The sequence below is a fragment of the Numenius arquata genome, chromosome 3 (assembly GCF_964106895.1).
Source record: "Numenius arquata chromosome 3, bNumArq3.hap1.1, whole genome shotgun sequence".
Taxonomy (NCBI): Eukaryota; Metazoa; Chordata; class Aves; order Charadriiformes; family Scolopacidae; genus Numenius; species Numenius arquata.
The window spans coordinates 16,089,895-16,111,674 of record NC_133578.1 but is presented as its reverse complement, the minus strand read 5'-3'; the positions used below and the strand labels follow the sequence as shown (position 1 = coordinate 16,111,674).

The following is a 21,780-nucleotide window of genomic DNA, read 5'->3' as shown; positions in this document are numbered from 1 at the left end:
GCTGTAAGCTTGTCAACTACTGGTCATCCGTAAAGGATGAATTTGGTCCCAACTTTCATTATTTCTTGGCAAATAGCCGATGGCCTATGTCCATGGAGTTACATGCCAGGCAGTGCCACTGGTAACAGTAAAAGCCATCACAGATTTGAGCTGCTGAAGCACTTCCAATAACATTGAATCCCATTATCAGATGTGGTATGAAGTCTAGGTCAAATTTCCATAATATGCTGGTTAATAATGGAGGATCCAGTGTGTAGTCTTCAGCAGTCTTATGTCTCTGCTTGTCATCCCAGGAAGAACATTGCTAAGGAACCATTTGGCTATTGCTGGCCACCCAACAGTCCTATGGCACATGAATGGCCCATTGGAAGACCTGTTCTTACCACAACTTCTCCACTTATGGATATAAAAACTGAGATGATTCACTCTCCCTCTGGTACTCTCCAGGCTTTCACCATTTTGAGGCATCATTTTGACCCAATAACATATCACTTAAAGACCTACTGTTCTTTTTTGTTTTCCCACTGACAGCAATGATCTCTAAAAAAGGGGTGGCAGTGGGAAGATTACAATACATCTTATGCTAGGCATAACACCTGCATATTCTTTAACTAGGGATATATTAAGATAAAAGAGAAACTGTACGCAAAGCATGCAGAAAAAAGTATTCACATTTGGCAGCAGTTGGGTGGAAGTCAGGCCATCCATCAGTAAATACCCACTAGATGTTTATAAGCCTGCCTAGAATTTTTAAGAATACCATGCCTTAGATAATAAACCAGTATACAGGTCCACATTGCCATCCACAGGTTAATGTTCCTTCAGAGAGAATTATTGTTTGATTTCTTACTTGAAGTTTGACTCCTCCTTAGATCTATCAAAAGCTTCTCTTTCTTTTTTAATGCAAACAGCAGCAGTATATCTTTTAGGGTTTGCATGCTCTGTTAAAAAAAATTCTAGCCTACTATTTCTTTTTGATCAACATTCTTATGAAAACAACATAATTGGCAATTGTAAAAGTTCATGGTATTTTAGAAGAGAACAAAAATGAGAACAGTCTTTTAAATGCTGAAAATGACAACTTTAATTATAAAGTTATTTGTTTCTTCATATTTTTTTTCCCCCAATTCAAAATATTGTAGATTTATACCAGCAGTATATTAATAGCTTTGGTAAATACAAACATTATAGTCAGCTTTAACCTACAATCAGCAGTAAGCTCTGTATTGTCTGTTCTTGTCATATCAATGCTGCAATTCAAATAGACTTTAATACAATGTATCAGATACTTTCCTTCATATATACAGGTTGAAACAACAGAAAAATGGTGTGAAGGCAAGAGGTTATGCTGAAAGATCAGCACTTACAAATATTTTTACTTTAATTTAGTGTGTTTCTTTCAGACATGGGTGGGAATACAATTTTTTGCAGAAAAGATAAATAGTCAGCAAAAATCTTGTCCCAGTGAATTCAGTGGGATTTTGTCCCAACCACAAGGGGAAGAGTTGTGTAGAATAATTCCTTATTTCTAGTCACTGACAATATTGCCATCTTGAACTAGAGAATGACCTCTACTGTTACAAACATTTCATTTCTTTGTAATGTGGTTGGAATTTTTACCCACCGTGTATGTTTTTCTTTGATATTGCTAGCTTCCTTTATTAACTACCTAAATTTCCAGTCATCAGATGTGTGTTCATTGCTTGTTAAGGGGTTCTTTAGTTTTCTGTCTTATATGAACTGCTGCTGTGAAGCTTCCACATTTTCTAAACACACAAAGCCTTCTTATGTGAAGAACTGAGAGATTTTAGAAAATGAATAAACAGCTCTTAACACATTTAACGTGAGTACTCTTTTGGTATGTATTTACCAGTATTTTTTGATTGGACTGACACATGCAAGGAATTCAAACACCTCATATAATCCAAAGAAATTTGCTGTCAGCAGTTACCTTCAGCATATACACTTTGATTTCTTCAAACAGCAGTATCTATTTTGTTTGGCGAAAAACTGCTCTCCATCTCTATTGGCATCTAATTGCCTTCTCCCCCTCTGTATCTTTTTACTGATTCACACCTTGACTCTGTGTTTCCTGTATTCTGTAAGGAATCCTTGCAGGTTGTAGCTAGTAGTGCTATTCTACTTATTCTGCAGCACCTTGTCTGCATTTCTTGCTGAAAGGGAACGGTCCTTTTTATTTTTATTTTCCTGGTGTTCCCCCAGTGATCCCTAGATTTGATTTAACAGAGAAATCAATGTAGACTTTCTAAGGCATCCTATGGTACTATTTTTAATAGTCCCCCAAAGTGATTTGGTCCTGTTCTAAAAAGAAATCATATACAGTTATCTGGACTACTGGCTGATTAAATACTCCTCAGGACTGCATTAATGTGCAACAGCACATTGGACCTCAGGAAAACCTGGAATGATAGAGGCCAAGCCTCAGAAAAAAACGTCTACCAGGTCCAGTAATGGGTAGCCAGATAGATATTTGGGACTGCCTGCTTTTGGACAGAAATTGCTCTGCTGAGCTGTAATGCTGCTACAGGGGCTGACACTGGCAAGTAGTCATTTTTGTGCAGGGGAGGACTGTACAGGTATCCTCCAAAAATTAGAAGAAATTGAGTCCCGGGTGTTAAGACAGAATGGTAGAATATTGAATCTGTGAAGCCTGTTTTCAAAGCCTGACAAGAAGAGATGGTTTTACAGGAGATTCGTTTCCTTTTGCAAACAATATAATTTTTTCAGGGAGAGAATTTGAAAGCTCCATGGACCCACTCTTAAAGCTCATCAATGTAATCAGAAATATTACGTTTAACCCTTGTCATTTCCATATATCCTTAAAAGATGTCTTGTGTTCCTACAAGATCATATTTATCCTCTCTCTTCCGACTCCAGCAAATATTGGTCATTTTGATGTACAACTTTCTTGTACATCATTGAAATGACTTATGCTTCTAAACATGGGCCAGCGGCTTTCTGTGCAAAGTGGGATTCAACAAGCTTTCACAGGGCATTAAGGCATCAGGACGACACTGAGTTGCTTGAGGGACTGTCATTCTGCTCCTTTGTTTGGTGAACACTAGAGATTTATAGCAATACATTTAATTAACTAGAGAGACTGCAGTAATATTTTTAGACTTGTTTTCTGTGAAAACATGGCACATGCGATCAATCTGTAAATCAGTCTCAGGTCAGGTTGGGCAGGTTTCATCAAATTTGACACAGGATTGGAAGTCAAAAGCTAAAACCTTTGAAAATTGGTTCTTGGAGAGCAGAGAGTATTTTCTTTGATATAAATAAATAAATAAATGCATAAAGTAAATGGCCAATCCTTCACCATAGGGAAGGTAGTGGGGAACCAGCTGGGAGCCTGGGGGACTGCAGACAAGAATGGTAGTCACGGTTGGGGAGATGGAGCACCAGAGAGCTGCAGAACAATGGGCCACAGCAGTGGAAGGACCTGGGATAAAAGTATGAGGGGAAAAAAGAAACTGTTCCCTTAATTGTCTATTCAGGAAGCAAATTGTAAAAATAATTTCATCATCGGTGATGAAAAGCTATGGCTGCCAACCAAGACCTCTCAGCATTGTACCCAATGTTTGTTTTAGCACAGCATGTTGCTTGCAGAAGGATGTTTTGCTAATTAGTCCTAGAAGTTATAGGAAGTTTGTAACACACTCTTTCTACAACTAAATTGAATGACTCAAGACACTAGACTTATTGTATGAATAAAAAATCGCAGAATCAGGCCGTTAGAGTCTGCCAGTCATGAGATGTCATGAGCTTTCTTCATTACAAAGCAAAATTTGTCCTAAAAAAACCAAATAAAAGAAAATCTCCACAAACCATCTCTTCTCTCTGTTCAGCGTGCTTGAGTAATTTCTAAACACACAAAGCCCTGGAACCTCAAAGTACACTGTAAAAAAATAATCTAACTGAAACCATAGCTCTTGCCAGAGTCACTGCTCTGAAAATATTCAAAGTGACTCATTACCAATAGGGAAGCTGTTGCTGTACACTTAGACTGTTTGTCAGCCTAGATGAATAGGGAAAATGGGATAAAGAGATTTAATTAAGCTACTAAGAAGGAATATAGCCAAAGACCAGTAGTTGCATTAAGTTCAGAGCTAGGGGAAGCAATGACGTGAAGTCCGGTGTTGACTGAACTGGTAAGAATTGGCTGGGCTCCACCGAACTCATGTCATACCACCAGAAAATCTGGCCTCTGTAGTTCCAATGTGGACAGTTAGTCTGTCTCAATCCACCCCATAATTAAAAGACTCACACACACACCAAAAACAATAGTTCAGAGTCTCTTGCATATCAGATATGAGACAGTTGTCTAACTATAATCAGCAGGTTGAAGTTGCAAAAACCAGATTTTCATGACTGGGGAGGGAGACAGAAATTTATTCCCCATGTCCCTCACACTTTCCTCTGAAGTCAATTTTCTTTAACGGCCAAACTTGCATTTTTGGTTCCGAGCATATGAAGGGGGACAAAAGGCTGGTAGTCCTCTAAAGGTCCTCCTAGCACTCAAGGAAAGTTTTTTGTGTTCCCACGCTCTGCGTGGGAGATGCAGCAGAGCTCAAGTCACCCCATTTACCCTCTCCTTAGAGGAAATAATTACATTTTTATTGAACTGGGGGGTCAGGGGTCTTCAGTTTTACAAACTCAGTATTACAGCTAAGATTAGTGAATTTTTCCAACACTTGTCTTAGAAAAATAAAACAGGTTCCTTTTTCAAAAGTAGTAAAAAGATTAAAATAGTAATGTATCTTAGAAGGAAACAGTGAGGTGCATAATATCAAAACATTTGAGCTCTGCTAGTGCTGGGTTTTGTGCATTTTATACTGCAATAGCAACAGAATACAATGTGTTTGTACAATGGTATGTTACAAAAAATATCTTAAGCATATAGTAAATTTGGCACAATTTTGATATTCTTTGGTTAAAATGCAAACACATGGTGATTTAAGATTCTAAATCAAATCTATCAGGATTTTAAAAATAATTCAGCGTCCATCTCCTTCAATTACTGAGAGAAGACTGAGACTGTGATTGAAAAGACAAAAATACCCTGTTTCTACACTAAGTTCCTCAGAGTCTTTTCTTTTTCAGATCTGTCTTCTCTTACAGCACTTTTGTGGCCAATATCAATAATGAATACTGGAGTCCAGGAGCTTTCCAAGCTTTAGCGCCAAGAAGTGAGCACAAGTGACCAGCAACAATGTCTTGAAAGCACAGTTGTAGATGACTTTATATATATATACACACATACATAGATGAAAACACAGGAAAAAACATATTAAGTTGAGCAGAGCTCATCAGTGTCTTATTTGTTATCGTGTTTTTCTTCCACTCTATTTTCAGTAGTCCAGGGCACCATCACAGCTGGGGATAAGCAGGTGCAGAGAACAATTATCCTATTTCCGGAGCTAATTGTGGGTTTCAATTAGGAAACCAACTTACTGGGGTAAAGAAACTCATCACCATTGATTCTTAGGCGAGGAAGAAGATCTTTTCATGTGACCCACCATGACTAATCTATTTATTTATTTATAATAAAGCATTGATGGTCTGTGTAATTCTCTTACCTAGCATGATGTAAATTCTATACAGAGGCCATACGGAGGGAGACATCAATACAAGCCAGTGGGATGCAGATGAGCAACCTTCTTCATACTGGCAGTCTTATTGTTGCATTTGTAATGTATTTATCAGTATCTGCACCTGAACTGAATTCCCCTCCCTGCAAAAATCCAAAATTCTGCTAGTGGGCGTTCAAGAGAATTTTCCAATGCAAAATAAATAAATAAATACTCAGGCAAAAAAATCTTACTTGAAAAAATCTAGCTGAGCTCCATTGTTTAAAAAGGCTTGTTCAAACCAAGATGCTTTACTTTTAATATCTGTCTACTTTACGCATGCATGCAGGGAACCTACCAACTAATTGGAATCATATTTGTAAGTCTACTGACTATTATGTACTACACTGTAAAGGCCAACAATTTGCAGTTCTCAAGCTGCCATGCAGAGCAAGTTAGAAATAAATTCTTCATTTCACATTTTCCATGTTTTCCAACAGTTTTATTTCTTTGAAGTGTCTTTGACTTTTATATATATAATATTCAAAAAATTAAAAAAATCCCAATCTAAATCCCCAAACAAAACAAACTCCCCTGTGCCAATAAAAACAGCACATTTAAGGGGAAGGGGTAGATATCTGGGCTACAAAGCTATTTTTGTTACAGCTACATCAGCTTTATCTAGTTTAATATTTGTTCTGTGACCATTTGAAATTCAATTTCAGGTAGATCTGTATCATATCAGCATAAGATGCATCATTAACTCTAAGAGGATGTTTTCCATTGGCATCTGCTATTTTCACCAAATGTCAAGTCTTGACATTTGCTATCTTTATCTGGTTTTGGTGTATCACTCATACAGAGATTTTGTTTCCTCTTATCTGATATTGATTTCAACTGTGACCAGCTGTGTTGCTAATAAAATCAACAGGCAAGTGTCTGCCATTTAGTTCTTCACCGGTAGAGGAAAAGAAACAACCCAGTCACAACAAAAGTAAAGAAATACTTTTCAATCAGGATGCTTGCCTGTATCCTCATATTATCCACCTCTTAGCACTTCTGTTGATGTAGCATTTCTGATTTATTCCCTTGGGGAAGCCTCCATGGAAAATCTTGCCTTTCAGATGAAGTATTCCTTTTTGCTCTCATCCACTGCTTCCTGGAGAGCGGGGTCATTTTTCAAAGCGGCATCTGCACTTTCAGCAAACTCAGTTCCTTTTGCCTCGTTGGTGTGGTAGGTGCCCTTATGCCTATACATGTACCGGACCATCACCACCAGCAGGCAAATGAGGACAAATACCACTGCAGCAATCACACCTAGAGGAAAGAGACCGGTTAAATGTATTGTCAGTCATAAAACGTGAGCAGTATCTCACAGCCAGACATCACAACTTGAATTACTTGATAGCCCATGCATCATAAGATGTTCGTATGTTGCAATGGGCATGTTGCAGTGGCCAGAATGAGAACAGAATCTGACACTACAAAAAAAAAAAAGGGGTATAGATACTGCAGGAATGCAGGTCAAAGTCTCACTAGCTTTCTTTCAAATCAATGGTTTGGTTTGGTTGAACTCATTGGAGCTAAAAGTTCATTACAAAATGAGGAGAAATTAGAGAACATAAAGGAAAACAAATAGATTTCTTTCAAGCTTCTAGTAACCCAGAGGAGTTTGGAGGCAACCTGGCCCTGCCTCCATAGGTGTACTCAATTTCAGGAGTTCAGGGCACTGAATATTTCTTAGGAGACATTCAACAAATAGCAGGATCCATGCAACTGCAGTACTGCTCTGTATTTGCAAGCTGCCATTTCATGCTGTGTTCTAATTAAGAAAGTCTGGTTGTAATGAATGTGGAAGTAAAACCTGGGAAGAGGAAGGGATTCTGAGTAGATTTTTCCTGTCTCCTGGACTAAGGCTAGCATTGTATTGACTGGACAAAAATTTCCATAGGTAATCCAAATACGCATAGGACTAAATGGTGAATGGAAGTACTCCTAGTGAAGGAAAGTAAATAATCCAAGTTCCAGGTGTGGTTATGCAGAGAACACTGTGGTTCCTTACTTCCCAGAGCCTCTTCCTTTTTTCCCTTTTCTACCATGAAAAGTAGAATTCTATAAAAGAGAGGAATCTCTGAAAAGTCCATTTTTAAAATCTACAAGCAGTATCCCCTTCCCTCCAGATGATATTGAGTTAAGAATCCTAAAAAAACATGAAATATTTTCAAGTTTATTTAACTTGGGTGAATTTTTTAACACTTTTTGAATACAACTGGGATATGCTTATAAACTCTTTAGCTGTGATTCTGTACAAGTACATAATACTGACCTGATTCTATATTCACATGACTCCAAGAGTACACCAAACATTAAAGAAGCACACAATAAAAAGCACCAGAACAGGACATTCCTAGGAAAATGCCTTATGTGGAGTGTGAAGCTGCTGTGAGGATGCAGTAAGTAGGAATTAATCTGACTCACTGTAGGCATCTATAGTTCAGGAGGCTCCATCTGAATTACTCCCCTTGGGCTTTCCCCAGCATCAGACACTTTTAAGATTCAGCTGAAGAAGGTGCTGGGCCATCTTGCCTAGACAGTGCTTTTTCCAAGAAAGGTTGGACCAGATGATCCTTGAGGTCCCTTCCAACCTGGTATTCTATGATTGTATGACTCCTCTAGTGTCAATGGATGGTGTGTGTGTGAGTGATTCCACTTCTAGAACTGAATTCCTACATTTGGTCAGATGAATCGCTCCCTGGAAATGCCTACTATTCTGCAGACACAATGAGGGGTATGCAGACAGTATCTCTCTTCTGTCCCCTGTATTCAAGATCTGTGGCAGAAGTGGGTATCTCCAAAGCTTTAGATTTATCAGCATCAGTAAACCAAGTGGGGATACCCTATTGGCATGAAAACAGGGGAACAGACAGAACATTAACAGGGTAAATAAAAATGATAACTGTCTTAAAAAATATGCCCGCAATGTTATCCCACAGATTTTACAGTGCCTAGTTCTGGAAAGTGAAGTTACCACTAGCAGAAATGAAATTGCTTATACAAAGAACTTTAGGTTTACAATAATATCATAGTTGCAGTGGGGGCTTCATCAATTTTTAGGACCTCACTGGTATATCCCTTGACACAAGAGGCTTTAATAGGCTTTGGATGTAGCACAATATTAATAAGCCTAAGGGACTAAGTACAAATCAATTTACCTGCTACTTGTTCATAGAAAGCTGAAATTAAAGTTACAGGAGATGGGACCTGAGGGAAATATAGCAGAAACTCACCAATTTGCACTAATGATTGGTATACCCCCTTGTGAATGACTGAAATTAGTGCGTTAGCATGGAAATGAACAAACACAATAAAAATAAAAAGGCAGGTTCTCTCTGTGAACATAGCTTTGCTCATTTATTCTGACAACTGTATCTAGTTTAAATGCATGAGAAAGCTTTAATGGAACACCAGGAAATGCACCGTAGTATATTCTGTAAAAATAAAGGGTGAGCTGTATGAGCTAGCATGGCTCAAATCAAAGGTGCTACACCACTTTTATATTAAATTACAACCTTAGCCCAGTGAATAATGAAGAATCAGAGGTTGACTTTGCTGCTGGACTCTTAGGTATTTTGTCTTAAAATGAGGAAATGGATGGGGGTGGTACTGCTCACTATATGGTTTATGCTCATTATCTCATCTCGTTATCTTGCCAATAGCTCCTCTGGGAGCAGATTTCCCACTGGCCTAATTAACTCTAATTGTGCCGCTCCTGTTGTCTTGTCAGCAAAGTATGGGTTTTGCAAAATGCAAGACATCAACCAACCTGCTATTTCAATTCTAATCGTGCTGCTTAATACGGTCTGCTACTCACCTCCAATAACAGCCACATCTGCTCCAGCTGTGGGGCTCTCGATGTCTCCATCTATAAATAGATTAGAACATACAAAAGTTAATTAAAGAAAAAAGGAATTGGATCATATGTAACAGCAGTGACTGTACTGGTGGTGCTGTATTATTTTAACCTCTGAAACTCAGAACTTAAACAAGATCTCTCATTAGCAAAAGACATTTACAAAACATCTCATTAGAATTAGCTGTACTGTAACAGTTTTCTGTCACCATAACACTGGAAAATAAATAGCTGGCACATTATGCAAACTATCACGGCCCTCAGGGAAACACCTACTGTTTATTATGAGCACTTACCTGTAACATCCTCCAGTGAATGATTAAATTAAGAGTGTTCAGGTACTGTGATTACTCTCAGAAAGGCAGTTTTGGGGAAAAAATGTTGGTGCCTATTTATTTTCCCATTTATGGCTCTTCAGAATATGGTCTGTATGGTCTGGATCTTGATTTGATGTAAATTAATCTGGCTCTATTGATTTCAATTAGTATTTATTTATCTGCAATATCCTGCTTTTAATCTCAGCATTTGTTCTCTTTTAAACCTGCATTTGGAATCAAGGCAAGCCTGTTATGTGTGTGGTATAAAATGCAGTTGTCACTTATAGTAAGCCCGAATTAGGTGCTGATAAATCAAATTATGTATTTTACTGGATTATAATTTATAAAAAAAGATAACTTTGCGATTTAAATGCAAAAGAGAAGTACCTGACCATGTTCTTTTAAGAAGAAAGAAATTGGTCTGAAAAGTTGTAAACTGCTGAAAGAGCAGTTAGAATTTGAATTACATTTTGATCTTAATTATAGCACTGACTAAAAATGTCTAAATCAACTAATAAATAGCCAAAGTGTCTTAAAAGGCAGAGGAAAAAAAAAATCCTAAAAATCAGTGAGGATTTTTCTCTCTTTATCTGATATAAACCTTAAATGAAAGTAAATTCATATAGACAAGCATTTCTTCACTAGCTTCTCTGTAGTTGATCAGGGTACAATTTTGATCTTGTTTTCTGCTCATTTCATGCTATTGGTATCAGCCCACTTAGTTCTGAATTATGTAGATGTCTGAGAAGGTGATGAACTCCTAGAGTTGTTCCAGGCTAGTATGATAGGACACTCCTTTCTTTGTTTATTATTGTACTATTTATACAATTCTAAATGATATTGGTTTCCAAATAGCAAGTAGCTTTATGTGACATCTTTTTTTAATTTCCCTTTGGTAAACATAGTGGGTAGAAAAGTTCTCTGGAAAAAGTAAATATAGTAATTCCAAATCCTTCTATAAACTCAACAGTAGCACTATGGCTGATATCTGGACTTCCTCTTGCTAAATCTGTGATAGATGATGCAAGGATAAGACAGTATCAGCAGCGTTCTCCTTACTCATGTCCGGTCTCTTATATCAAATTGCAATAAACAGAGAAGAACTGAGATTTAAAGGATCCTTCTCTTTCCAAACATGGGAGATGCTTTTTATGGAAAGTAGGAGTCCTTTCCTCTTGCCCAGAGATCCTTCCCACATTTTCTTCCAGCTACACACTGATGGAAAGATTGAGCATGCCTTGTATAATTTAAAAACTCTAATTATGTCTACGTCCATTCAAAACCCATGTGCCTCAGAAGAGATTAATTGCTTCAAGGTCAAACCGTTCTGTATTCCTTTATACTCCAAATATATGCTGCATGCCAAAAAGGCAGGCTCCTCTACAGCAATCACATACTTGAAGGTGTGAATTCTAAAGTGCTTCCCTAGCCACACAGCTTGCTTCCAAACATTAATTCCAGATCAAATCATTATCCATTTAATTATAAAAAGGTATGTGAGTAACTCTCTGCTGCTTTTCTGTCGTTCCCAGGTGCCTCTCAGATTCAGATAACAAGCAGGTGCCTTATCTCTAGTACTTGCCACCAAAGTGTTTTTTGATAATGGATTACAGTATCATCATAAAAGTTTTCATTTCCATACTGTACTTTCTAAGTTTTCAGAAGAATACTGGACCCATCTTGAGCTACCATGTAGTCGGCACTGATTTGTTAAGCTGAAGATGCTGTGCTGTTCAGCAACCTGCTAACAGCATGATGTGACTTCACTCATCACAGTTCCCATTTTACTGCAAGCACGAGAGTCTGACTTCTTTGTGGGTCGACATTTTACCACAGAAAGTGCTTCCTGTCCTCCCAGCTGGCCTTTTGCTGCATCATCCAGAGTGCCAGGACACTGCAGCTACCACCAATGACAAGAAGTTTCCAGGGTTTGCTCCCTAGATGATTTTTAGAGCAAGAATGATGGAGCAGAGAGAGAGACCCTCAGTGCCTGTCTGACAGTCCCTGAAATTTCACTATGTCCAAAAATAGCTATGTGATTCATGGCAATATCACAATACTGCTAGGCAGGGAGGAAGGTATCAGTGTCATTCAAGACTGAAGCAGTATCACCCTTCATGAAACATGACTGAAGGAAATGCAAGGCATGTGCTCATGAAATGAGGGCACCTTCCCAGAGCAGGGGTGAGACAACAGCCACATGGGACAACATCCACTTGGGAATCCATGCTTGGCCAGGAACCTCAGCATTTGCTCTTTAACTTCAGCTCAGTCTACATGAGAAATACACTGCAGTACTGTAGGACTGAGTCTTCACTTTCTGAGGCAGAAAATATATCCAGCATACTGGAGGAATTTTTAGCTGAACAATGGCTGCAGGCTTTGTCTTTCTCGTACCTTCTTTATTCTGCTCTTCGCATGCAGAGCACTCAGAGGTTCTGTGTTTCAGTAACTGCTGTTACACCTGTTTTGGTTATTTTCCTTTGTTTCAAGGACATCTTTTGTGTTATCTGCTGCTAAACTGTCCTTGGAAAACCTCCTCTTACTGCTATACTGGCCCTTGTCCAGAGCTACAATCTGGTCCTGAAAGTGTTTAGAAAGTGTTGTTATTTGGTGCCATTGGTTACCATGACATGCAGAAATCAAAAGATTGTGGGAAAACTTGTTTTTCATAAAATCTCTGGCCATCAGAACAAGTCGGCTAAATCAAGAACAGAACACACAAATCAAATTGCCTGTTGTTGGAAAGTATGTTTCTAAAAGCCAGAATGAAGGGAAAGAAATACCTTTGTGTCGTGACCTGAAATTGATCCAATTTCAGTTCTGCCCATAAACTTACAGATAAGGAATTTTGCAATAGAACAACAATTGCTACCTGTCTCATTCTCATCAATCAAATCATGCTGAGAGGGCAGCAGCCTCTGAAAGCCATAGGAATATTCCTGACTTAAACACTGCAGCAGATCTCTGGCTTCATGCTTCAAAGGTGAAAAGCAGTACAACTAGCTTTTATGTTATGTAGCCAGGGGTGAGTTTTTCCTGCTAAAATTTCTTGGTAAATTTGTTCAACTGTCCCCTCCAGGTGTGATTTTTCCAATAAAACTTGACTTTTATTAATTTTGATAGTCTTTTTATAGTTTAAACTTATCCCATTCCATTTTGGCTGAGGAGCGCTTCTTTGAAGGAGGCAGGTCCAGCGGTGAAAATGTCTGAGGTTCAGCACTCTCCCTGTTTTGCTATACACTTCTGGAAGTTGTAATGGCTTCTTTTGTTCTTTAAATTACAAATCTGAGCCACTAAAAGCCATGTCACTTCCTGCTGAAAATTTATGACACTTGCTTTAAAACAATTTAAAGCTTCTTTTATTTGCCCTTTCTTTCATATCTGAGCTACATTCAAGTCTTACTTTCCAGCCCTTTTTTACAACACCAAAGACCAAATGTGCTTTGTAGATGAAAACTAAGGTTTTGGCATGATTTTGTGCCACCAAAAACCGGATCTTTAAGGAAAACACAAAGTGTTATGAGAATCCTGGTAAAGATGCAAGACATCTCAGTGAGCTACTTTAGAAGTGTAACCATGTTAAGACATCAAAACTGACAATCCGTTTAAGTTACATGGTGATTGGAAGGGGTGTATTTGTTCCCAAAAGTCTTCCTCCCATCCAGCATAGAAAGCACAGATTTTAGAGCCTGCTACTTGCAGGAAACAATACCTTAATGTGCTTCTGTGGCTACTGTCAGTGACATGTGGGATAAACTTGCAGAGAGGTTCAAGCTTTCTAATTTTTCAGGCATCATTTTTGCCTGCTAAAGGAGTTTCCAGAAAAAAAATCCAGTACTTGCACCTTTAGTGCTTTTGCAGTCAGCACTGCAGTTAGCAATTTAAGTACCTACATGTTTGTTTGTTATGGATGTACACATGGAAAAGGCATGAAAGGAAAACTACCTGCAAAGGGATCCCCATTTGGCACACTTGACATGAATGCATGGGAATCATCCTGCAGGATAGATCTAATCTACTGGTATGAAATACCAAATCTCTGCTGTGTAATCCACAGGACCATTTGATGGGATAACATAGACCTTACCCCAAATTTCTCAGTGTCTCTCTTATTTCCTAAGATAAAGCTGCAAACCAAAACTGGACAAATGCGCTGAATATAGAAAGAAAAGCCTGAGATTACAGCTCACGTTGTCACGATTTCCTTGCAGCTGTGGGTGATACTGCTGTTTTGGAGAGGGTGAGTCAAGTTGAATGAGTATACAGATATCTACGTGAGATAAGCAGCATTTACAACACAGTTTTCAAAGCTACTCAACACCAGTCAGGCAGCACTGCTCCTGCTCCTGCCTTTCAGGATTTTCCTACCCACAAGCTTGTGTTTTCAATTCTTGGCAACCTAAGCCATCCCTTATCATGATGCTCCATTGCTGCCTGCTTGTGGTTACAATTTCAGACAAAGCCTTGCCTGCTAAATTACACTCAAGTAGGTCTATAAGTGCTTTCTTGGGCATGTCTCTTGACGTGCCTGTTCATTGCAGAAGTGCTTGAAATTCATTCAATCCCTGTGAATGTTGAGCTGAGCTCCTTAGGGCAGTCATTTCCTTCTTTGGGCTTTCCTAGGTGTGCAGACTAGGAAATGCACCATAAGATTTCATCTTTAATCAGCTTCACCTAACCACCTTGTGAAAAACACTGACGCTAGTGGGACTTTTCCAGGTGAGGAAATGGAGGCATATCCATGGATGTGCTTTAAAGAACCACCCCAAATATTGACCATGTTGTTGCAGGAAGTGTAAGCAGTCTGTAGGCTGAAATGTGCCTTTAGAATTCAACTACTAAATGTTTAATTGTTTTGTCTTAAATATTAGTACTATCTATGCACTTCCAGTAAACATAGGAGATGTTCAAACTGAGTAACATCCAGTTCATGATTCAGGACAGATATAAATGTAATTCAGAGAAGGATTTTGCCTCTGTATTGACTGTTCTTTCACACATTCATATATTTAAAAAAGAGCTTTAAGTATAATGGGAGAAAAATGAAACACAGTTTACTCAGTAATACCAAGTCTAGTAAATTATTGTCTATTTTTTGGTTTGTATCAATTGACCTAACACAACATACCATGCTGATTTTTCCTTATTTTAAAAAAAGTTGTAATTTTAAAGGAAGATTGCCTTTTTATCTAAAGAATTTAGGTGGGGTTTCAAAAACAGTCATCACTGATCTAATTGCTTCCACTGAAGGTGATAGTAAGGTATTTGATTTGGTTCGATAAGACATTATAAACTTGTGAAAGGATTTAGAAATCGACAAAGTCCACCAGGAAGCTTTTGCAATTGTTAAAATCCTTTGCTGTAATGTTTGTAATTTTTTTTTTTTTTTAATATTATGCTTTAAAATTTATTTATTGTAACTATTCCTCCCAGGGATATTTTTTGTTCTTTGTACGCTCTTCTGCAGTCATCATTCCTCTTGACTGTAAAAGCAGTTCTTAATATGTCCCTATTGTCATCACCGATGCAAGACTTTTCTTACTATACATTCAGTATGGAAGAGCTAATGAAGTCTTAACATCTCCATTGTTTATGCAACTGTGGTATGTCCTCCTTGCCCTTTGGTTTATGTTTGTGCCTTGCCAACACGTTGCATTCATGAGAAAATCATTAATCTATTAACCTTAGCATACCGATTTAATTTACAAGCTATAGTTAGAACTGGTTCACTGCAGCTGCATGTGTAAAAACAAGTTGAACCAACTTCTGAAAACTTCATGTTAAAAATACATTAATTGCTCAAGCTGCTCTCTGGCCTGTGTTACAATATCAGATGCATCGCACTGAGGCCTTTCTGGATTTAAAAAAAAAAGTCATTACCTATTTTAATATTTGCCAGTAAGTGTGCAGTGCCCTGCCAGAGCTGGCATCTCTTATCCCAAAGGGTCATCAGTGTGAACCCATCATTTTGACACATTCTGCTGAAAAAGCTATCACCGTCTCCCATTAGATAATGAAACACATCAAGGCTGTTCTTTCAAAATTAAGGACCAGTTTCTCATCTGTCAATCTGGACAAGAGACAGAATAATTTGGCTTCCATTTATATACTAAATTATTATAAGGACGATAACGGTGTCATACAACAACCACCACATGATCTTTCGGGTAAGTAAATGGACTGCGCTCCAAACGTAAGGTAAATCATGCAGATTAAAAATATCTACAAAATTAAAATGCACTGGGCCCAATCCTCTTGCTATCCTAGCTAGCAAGTACTTTGTCATTAATTCTGAGAAGATAAAATTCAGTCTCATTCAATTAAAACCAAGGTCTCTTCAAGACTTTTCACACTTTGTCATACAGTAAGGATAAAAGAGCATTATCAAATTAGTTTAATTAGATGAGGATTGCTACATAATTTTAGCAGTTCACATTTTATTCTGATATACAGTGTCAGCAAAATATTTTTGTACCATTACAGAATGCTATAAAGTAAGTAAGAGAAAATATGTTTTACAATGTTTGAGGGATTAATAGTTTCACTCACACAGTTTCTCCTTCCTTTGGGAAGTTGAATTGCACTTGGGTCTTAGGGAAAATCAGAGATGGAGAGATACACTAAAAGTCAGCTTGTCAAAAAATAATCATATGATATTCCTTAATGGTAAGAGGGAGAAGGAGAAAATGTTCATGAAATTTGGGAAATTATTTTAGGTGAAAAATAATAAGGATCTTTTAAAACTGAACATATTCTGTATTTTGAAACAAAAAATTTAAGTACCAAATTAAAAAAAAGAAGAAAATGGTGTTTTAAAGGATTACATAATCTAAACAAAATACAGATTTTTAAAGTTAAACTTTTCTGTTTATCTCCAAAAAGAATTGAAAAAACCCCAAACTCCCTTTTCAGTTCAAATCACATACTCTCTTTTTTAATTTTATTTGCACTTCCTAGACACCTACATTAAAGTACTTTAGCTCCTTAGCTCAGGTTGGCTTAATTCCAATGGCAATTAAGCAAAGCACATCCAGTAATAGCATTAAAATGGCAATCCTCCCTTAGAAGTTCTATAAAAGTTACAACCATAAAGCTCCCATACAGCACAGCACTTGAGAGAGAGCTTATTGCAGGCCTATGTCCCCTCTGGTAACAGATATTTAATGTGTTCCATGTATTCACACTGATGTATATATGCAGTAAAAAACTGACAGAGAAATTCAGATGGATCTGTCTACTCCTTATAGTATCAGGAAGAACAAGAATGTTTCAGGGTTGGTGGAAGAAATCCAGAGCAGAGTAGAAATTAGAGAAAAGAGCTGCCTCGACTAGCACTGGAGCTCCTTAGCAAGCGGGCGATGTAGCTCACAAGAGGATGCTGTAGAAATCTTGTCTTTAGAGAAGGGATGTAGGAAGCCACCAAGGTCCACCCAGTGGTGGTCTTGCTTCTGTCTGTTCTCACATCCAGTTTCTCAAATTCATGTATAGTGGCCAGATTTTGCTGTGCTCCTATGGGGTTGCTTGATGTCTGAAGAGCAAACGCTGCCTTTTTATCACAGAAAGGGTGCATGAAGTGTGTGGACCTGGAAGAAGGTCTAATCTTTTTCAAAAAATGCTGCATGTGGCAACCTGCAAGCTGTGCCTTGTTTTGTCTGGCCCATGTTTATAGTCCTATCACTGCAAAAAGTTCCTCACTTTTCCATGGAGATATGTTAATGTAACCAGGACATCATTTACATTTTTCCTCCACAACTGTCAAAGTTGGCTCACGCTCCAGATGTACACATCTTGCTGGGCAAGATAAATTGGCCTGGTATTGCTTCATTAAAGAAGGTGTGACAAATAGGTTATGAATCAATCCATAATGTACAGACCATGATCAGGACGTTTTCCTGCATGTGTCCCTTCTCCCATCTCCACCCTCTTCATCGGAATAGTGTACTCTTTTTGAGGGCTTTTTAATTGGGAAGGTTTTGAAAGAAACACTAAACATCCAGCAAATCTGCCAAATAATTTCTGCCTGTCTTTCCTTCAAAGTCAACAATTTCAAGCCCTAGTCATTTTTGCTGAATCAAAATGGGAACAAAACAGCCATTTGCTCATTCACTGAGATCAAAGCTGAATGGAAAGGAGTCACTGGCTTAATTGATTAACCATTGCAAATTTTGCAAATGATCACAGGTAATCAAAGGCGCTGACTATGAATACACTGAAAGCCCATCTGACAACCCGTAAAAGATATTTAACTCATAATTCTTGAGAAATAGTGCATGAAAGAAGCACACCTCGCTGACCTAAACATTGTATGTTAGAAAGATAGGCATAAAAATTTGAGCCAGAATGTTTCAGTGGAAAGTCAGAGGCCAAGAGGTCTTGGAGGACATGAGAATTCCTTCCCAATCCCTTGCGTAAATGGTTATATGTAGTAAGACAATTTAACAGCTAATCTGCTTGTAATAATTTACCAAGACACGCTTTTAATTTGTACCTACCAGGTCTACCAGCCTCACTCCTGACTCTCAGGCACTTTGACTGTGTTGTCAGAGGATAAGGTGATCTCTGTGTTTCTTAACATTGCTGTGCTTGATTTTATGACCTTAATAACTTCTTAAGATTAGGTGTTAGTTTACATTTGAAACACACACTTTTTATGGATGTGGCACTATTCAAGACAAACATTAGTTAAAATTAGTTCCCCTGACTAAGACAGGCTGAACTGTTTGTTAGTATTTGAAATATTTCCATGGAATAAATTCGGCAGCATTTTTTGTGTTGATTTCTCTGTTCCTCCTGTGTGTCTGTGCTTGTAACCTTCACAAGTTTTGACTTCATTATTCAACCTGAGCTGTTTTTAAAGGAAGAGCAGGCAAAGATAAGCACTTTGCCTCAACTTTCATGAAAAATCTAGGTTGGAGAGAAAAGGAAGACTAAACTAGTCCAGCAATAAAGGAAGGAAAGGCAGAGAGGACTCAGCAATATAAAGTTCTGTTTAGTAGCAGCTGTTTCTCTGGTCATCAGGCGCTTTCCAGCCATCCAGGTTCAGAGGAACTACAGCAAAAGTGCTTCACCTCCCATGGGGAGCTGCTGCAGGAGGGAGCCAGTGTATGCTGGGTGTGGGATTTAGAGGGCAGAGACATAAATCCAAAAGCAAGAATGTTTCACTGGGCTGTTGCTGGCACAAAACTTGTTTTAATGAGCGCTGACATGCAAGGAGAGGAACATGGCCATTATTCTATTAAGGCTGATAAATGTCTATTTCTTGATTTGAGATGAAAAAGCTTGACCTTGTGCTTAAATTACAGGTGATATGATCAAATTACAGGTGATGTCATCTAGAAATCATCTGGAACCTGGCAAAAGCCTGCAGTTATGCAAAAAGATACTATTCTGACAATTCAAAGAACGTAGTGCCAAGCTACTATCCTTAGAAAAGTGTAGTAATTTTCCCAACATAGGCAGGTCTCTTCCTTTGTGTCTCATTCCCACCACCAATATTTTGTAGCAAAGCAGTCCAGCAGGTGACAATTCTTAGAAGCTTTCTGTGCTCCGTCCCATAGCTTATTTGATATGAATTGCATTCAGCTACATCCAGCTCATACACCAGTGCTTGCCTAAGGCACTGTCTACTAAGTATTGCAAGTGGAAATGTCAGAATGTTTAGCATATGCTCTTTAGGGACACAGAGATCTTTCCTGGAGCACTGATGAGGTTAATATTATTAATGGAGATATCTGTAGTGGAAACTATCTTCCAAATGCTTTAAATATTGAGCATATTAAGCAAAGAAAATAAAACATATTGAAACACCTTAGAAACTTGCAAGGGAAATAGTAGCTCAGGGCAACAATATTTCTCATTTTCCAAGGATTCTGCAATGAATATGCAGATTTCTTTTGCATATCTGCTCCATTTAAAAAGACAAAGACCATTTTATTATCTGAAAAGCCTTTACGTATCAGTCCAAGCTCTCTGAATTGAGTTGAGCAATTTTAGAAAAATGCCTTTACCATCTATCATTCATCTGAGCAATTCTAGACAGATTGTGCAATAATTGTTAAAAAGAGAAAAAAAAAAGAAAAAACCTCTTGCTTGCCTATTATTTTTGGACAGTTGTCTGGCATTATTTGACAAATAGCATACTGAGCACGTTAGCAGAGTTCAACTTAAAAAAAACTACACTGAAGCCATATACTGAATGTTTTTCAGCATGGGACTTACATTGTTGTAAGATTCACTAACAACTCATTACTAATGTTCCTCTCTCCTAATAAAACTTCAACGATGGAGGTGAAGAGCTAATAACCACTGTGGCAAGTTGTTTGACTACTGGAATGGAGTCTATGTGACCTAAACTCTTTCCACAGGTGCTGCAGAGGACACTAGTTGGCAGTCAGACTAGATGATTGTTGTAGGTCCCTTCCAGCTGGAACTATTCTATTCTATTCTATTCTATTCTATTCTATTCTATTCTATTCTATTCTATTCTGACATGCCTTCTTGCAAGGAGATCCATTCAGCTCCAACAGGTGTGATGAAACCTAGAGGATAGGGTGAGAATTTCTCTTCCCATCAACCAAGCAGCAAACCTAGATGACTAGCTTAGATTAGAAGCCTAGTTTTCTGGAGTCTATAATTAGGGAAAACAAATCCCAACCATTAATGTTAGCATTGCTTAACTATCCCTTTCAAAGCCTGTGCTGAGGGCTTAGCCTTTCTATAAGGTAGTCAGAGCCTTTTTCACGGGGTTTTCAACATATACTGATCAGAAGGGCTAGATTTCTCCTATAGGTACATAAATAGTGTCTTACACTCTACTTTTGCCTGTTAAGTTGCAGTCATGTTTATGCAAGCAATCTTATCATGCCAAAATTTGATGTTATTACATTCCTAACTAGAAAAGAGCTCCATTTAGTTCAGTCTCCAAAAAAGAGACCTTTTTGTGCTCACTTGAATGGCTCTCTGTAAACAAATGTTGACTTTCATACAACTTGGAGAATCATAATAATTTCTGAGGCTTCTGCTTTTCTGTCAAATCTGGTTGAAACTGGTCAGTGGATCCAAAAGTTCTTGATGGGAAGTGACAGATGGATGAACAGATGATTAAGCAGACAGATAGACAGCAGGAACATGTAAGACTCATTTCATTAGGAAACTGGACTGATAATAGAAGTAGCAGTGGGTACTTGGATAATACTCATATTTTGGTCACCAATTTAAAAAATGCCTTTTTGGGGGGACCATTTCAAAGCTTGTAGATCACGTCTTTAGTGGTTTAAACAGCAAAGGAAAAGCCAAAGGGACACTGCTGAGATTTTTTTCAGCTCCTTTTTTGGTTGGAATGCCACATTTTTATATTTTGGACTATATTTTAAACCTTTAAAGCCAGATTCAGCTTGGATAGCCTTGGCAATTTCAGTGGAGGATTAATGTGTGTCATTAAGCAAAGAAATATGGTCTAGTACTTTTCAATAGCAACAAATGCTTGCTATGGCACTTCTCTAATCAACATATTTTTTACTTACTGTAAAGCCTTTGGGCAGCTGCTTTCCCAAATGCATGAAATATACATACAGGAAAGCTGAAAGAGAATTGTTGTGATTCGAGCTGGCTGCTACATTCCAGCAGAAAAGGGCATTCTTGTTCCTAACCCTTTTCCTTTCAAGCAGATCCAGCAGAAAACCAGCCCACCAAAAGGAAAGAGGTGGGGGGGTATTTACTTATTGGCAAACTGACCCAAGTCACCATGTGGTCTGACTGTGGTGAGATCTGTTAACAGGGAGGGGTTTGCTACGTGCAGAGAGAGAAGGTAAAAAGCAGGAATGTTCTTTTGGGTGGATGAAGTACGTTATAAATCTGCACTCTGAAAAAACAGGTCCTGCAAAAGACAAGGTCAAGGAGAAAAAAAGCTGTATAAAGCTGGAGATAGCCTTGCAGTATTGGTCTAAACAGAACAGAAAAC

At 38.1% G+C, this 21,780-nt stretch overlaps 1 protein-coding gene across 1 annotated transcript in view; it reads right to left on the bottom strand.

Annotated features, from left to right (window-relative positions):
* Positions 1 to 1,063: 1,063 nt before the first annotated feature.
* GYPC (glycophorin C (Gerbich blood group)) overlaps positions 1,064 to 21,780 on the bottom strand; it is a 35,604-nt gene continuing 14,887 nt past the window's right edge. Inside the window, exons 2-3 of the mRNA XM_074145410.1 lie at positions 9,463 to 9,513; positions 1,064 to 6,908 (exon numbers count right to left, since the gene is read on the bottom strand). Coding sequence (XP_074001511.1) covers positions 6,712 to 6,908; positions 9,463 to 9,513 — 248 coding nt within the window. The 3' untranslated portion in view covers positions 1,064 to 6,711. The remainder of the gene's footprint in view (positions 6,909 to 9,462; positions 9,514 to 21,780) is intronic.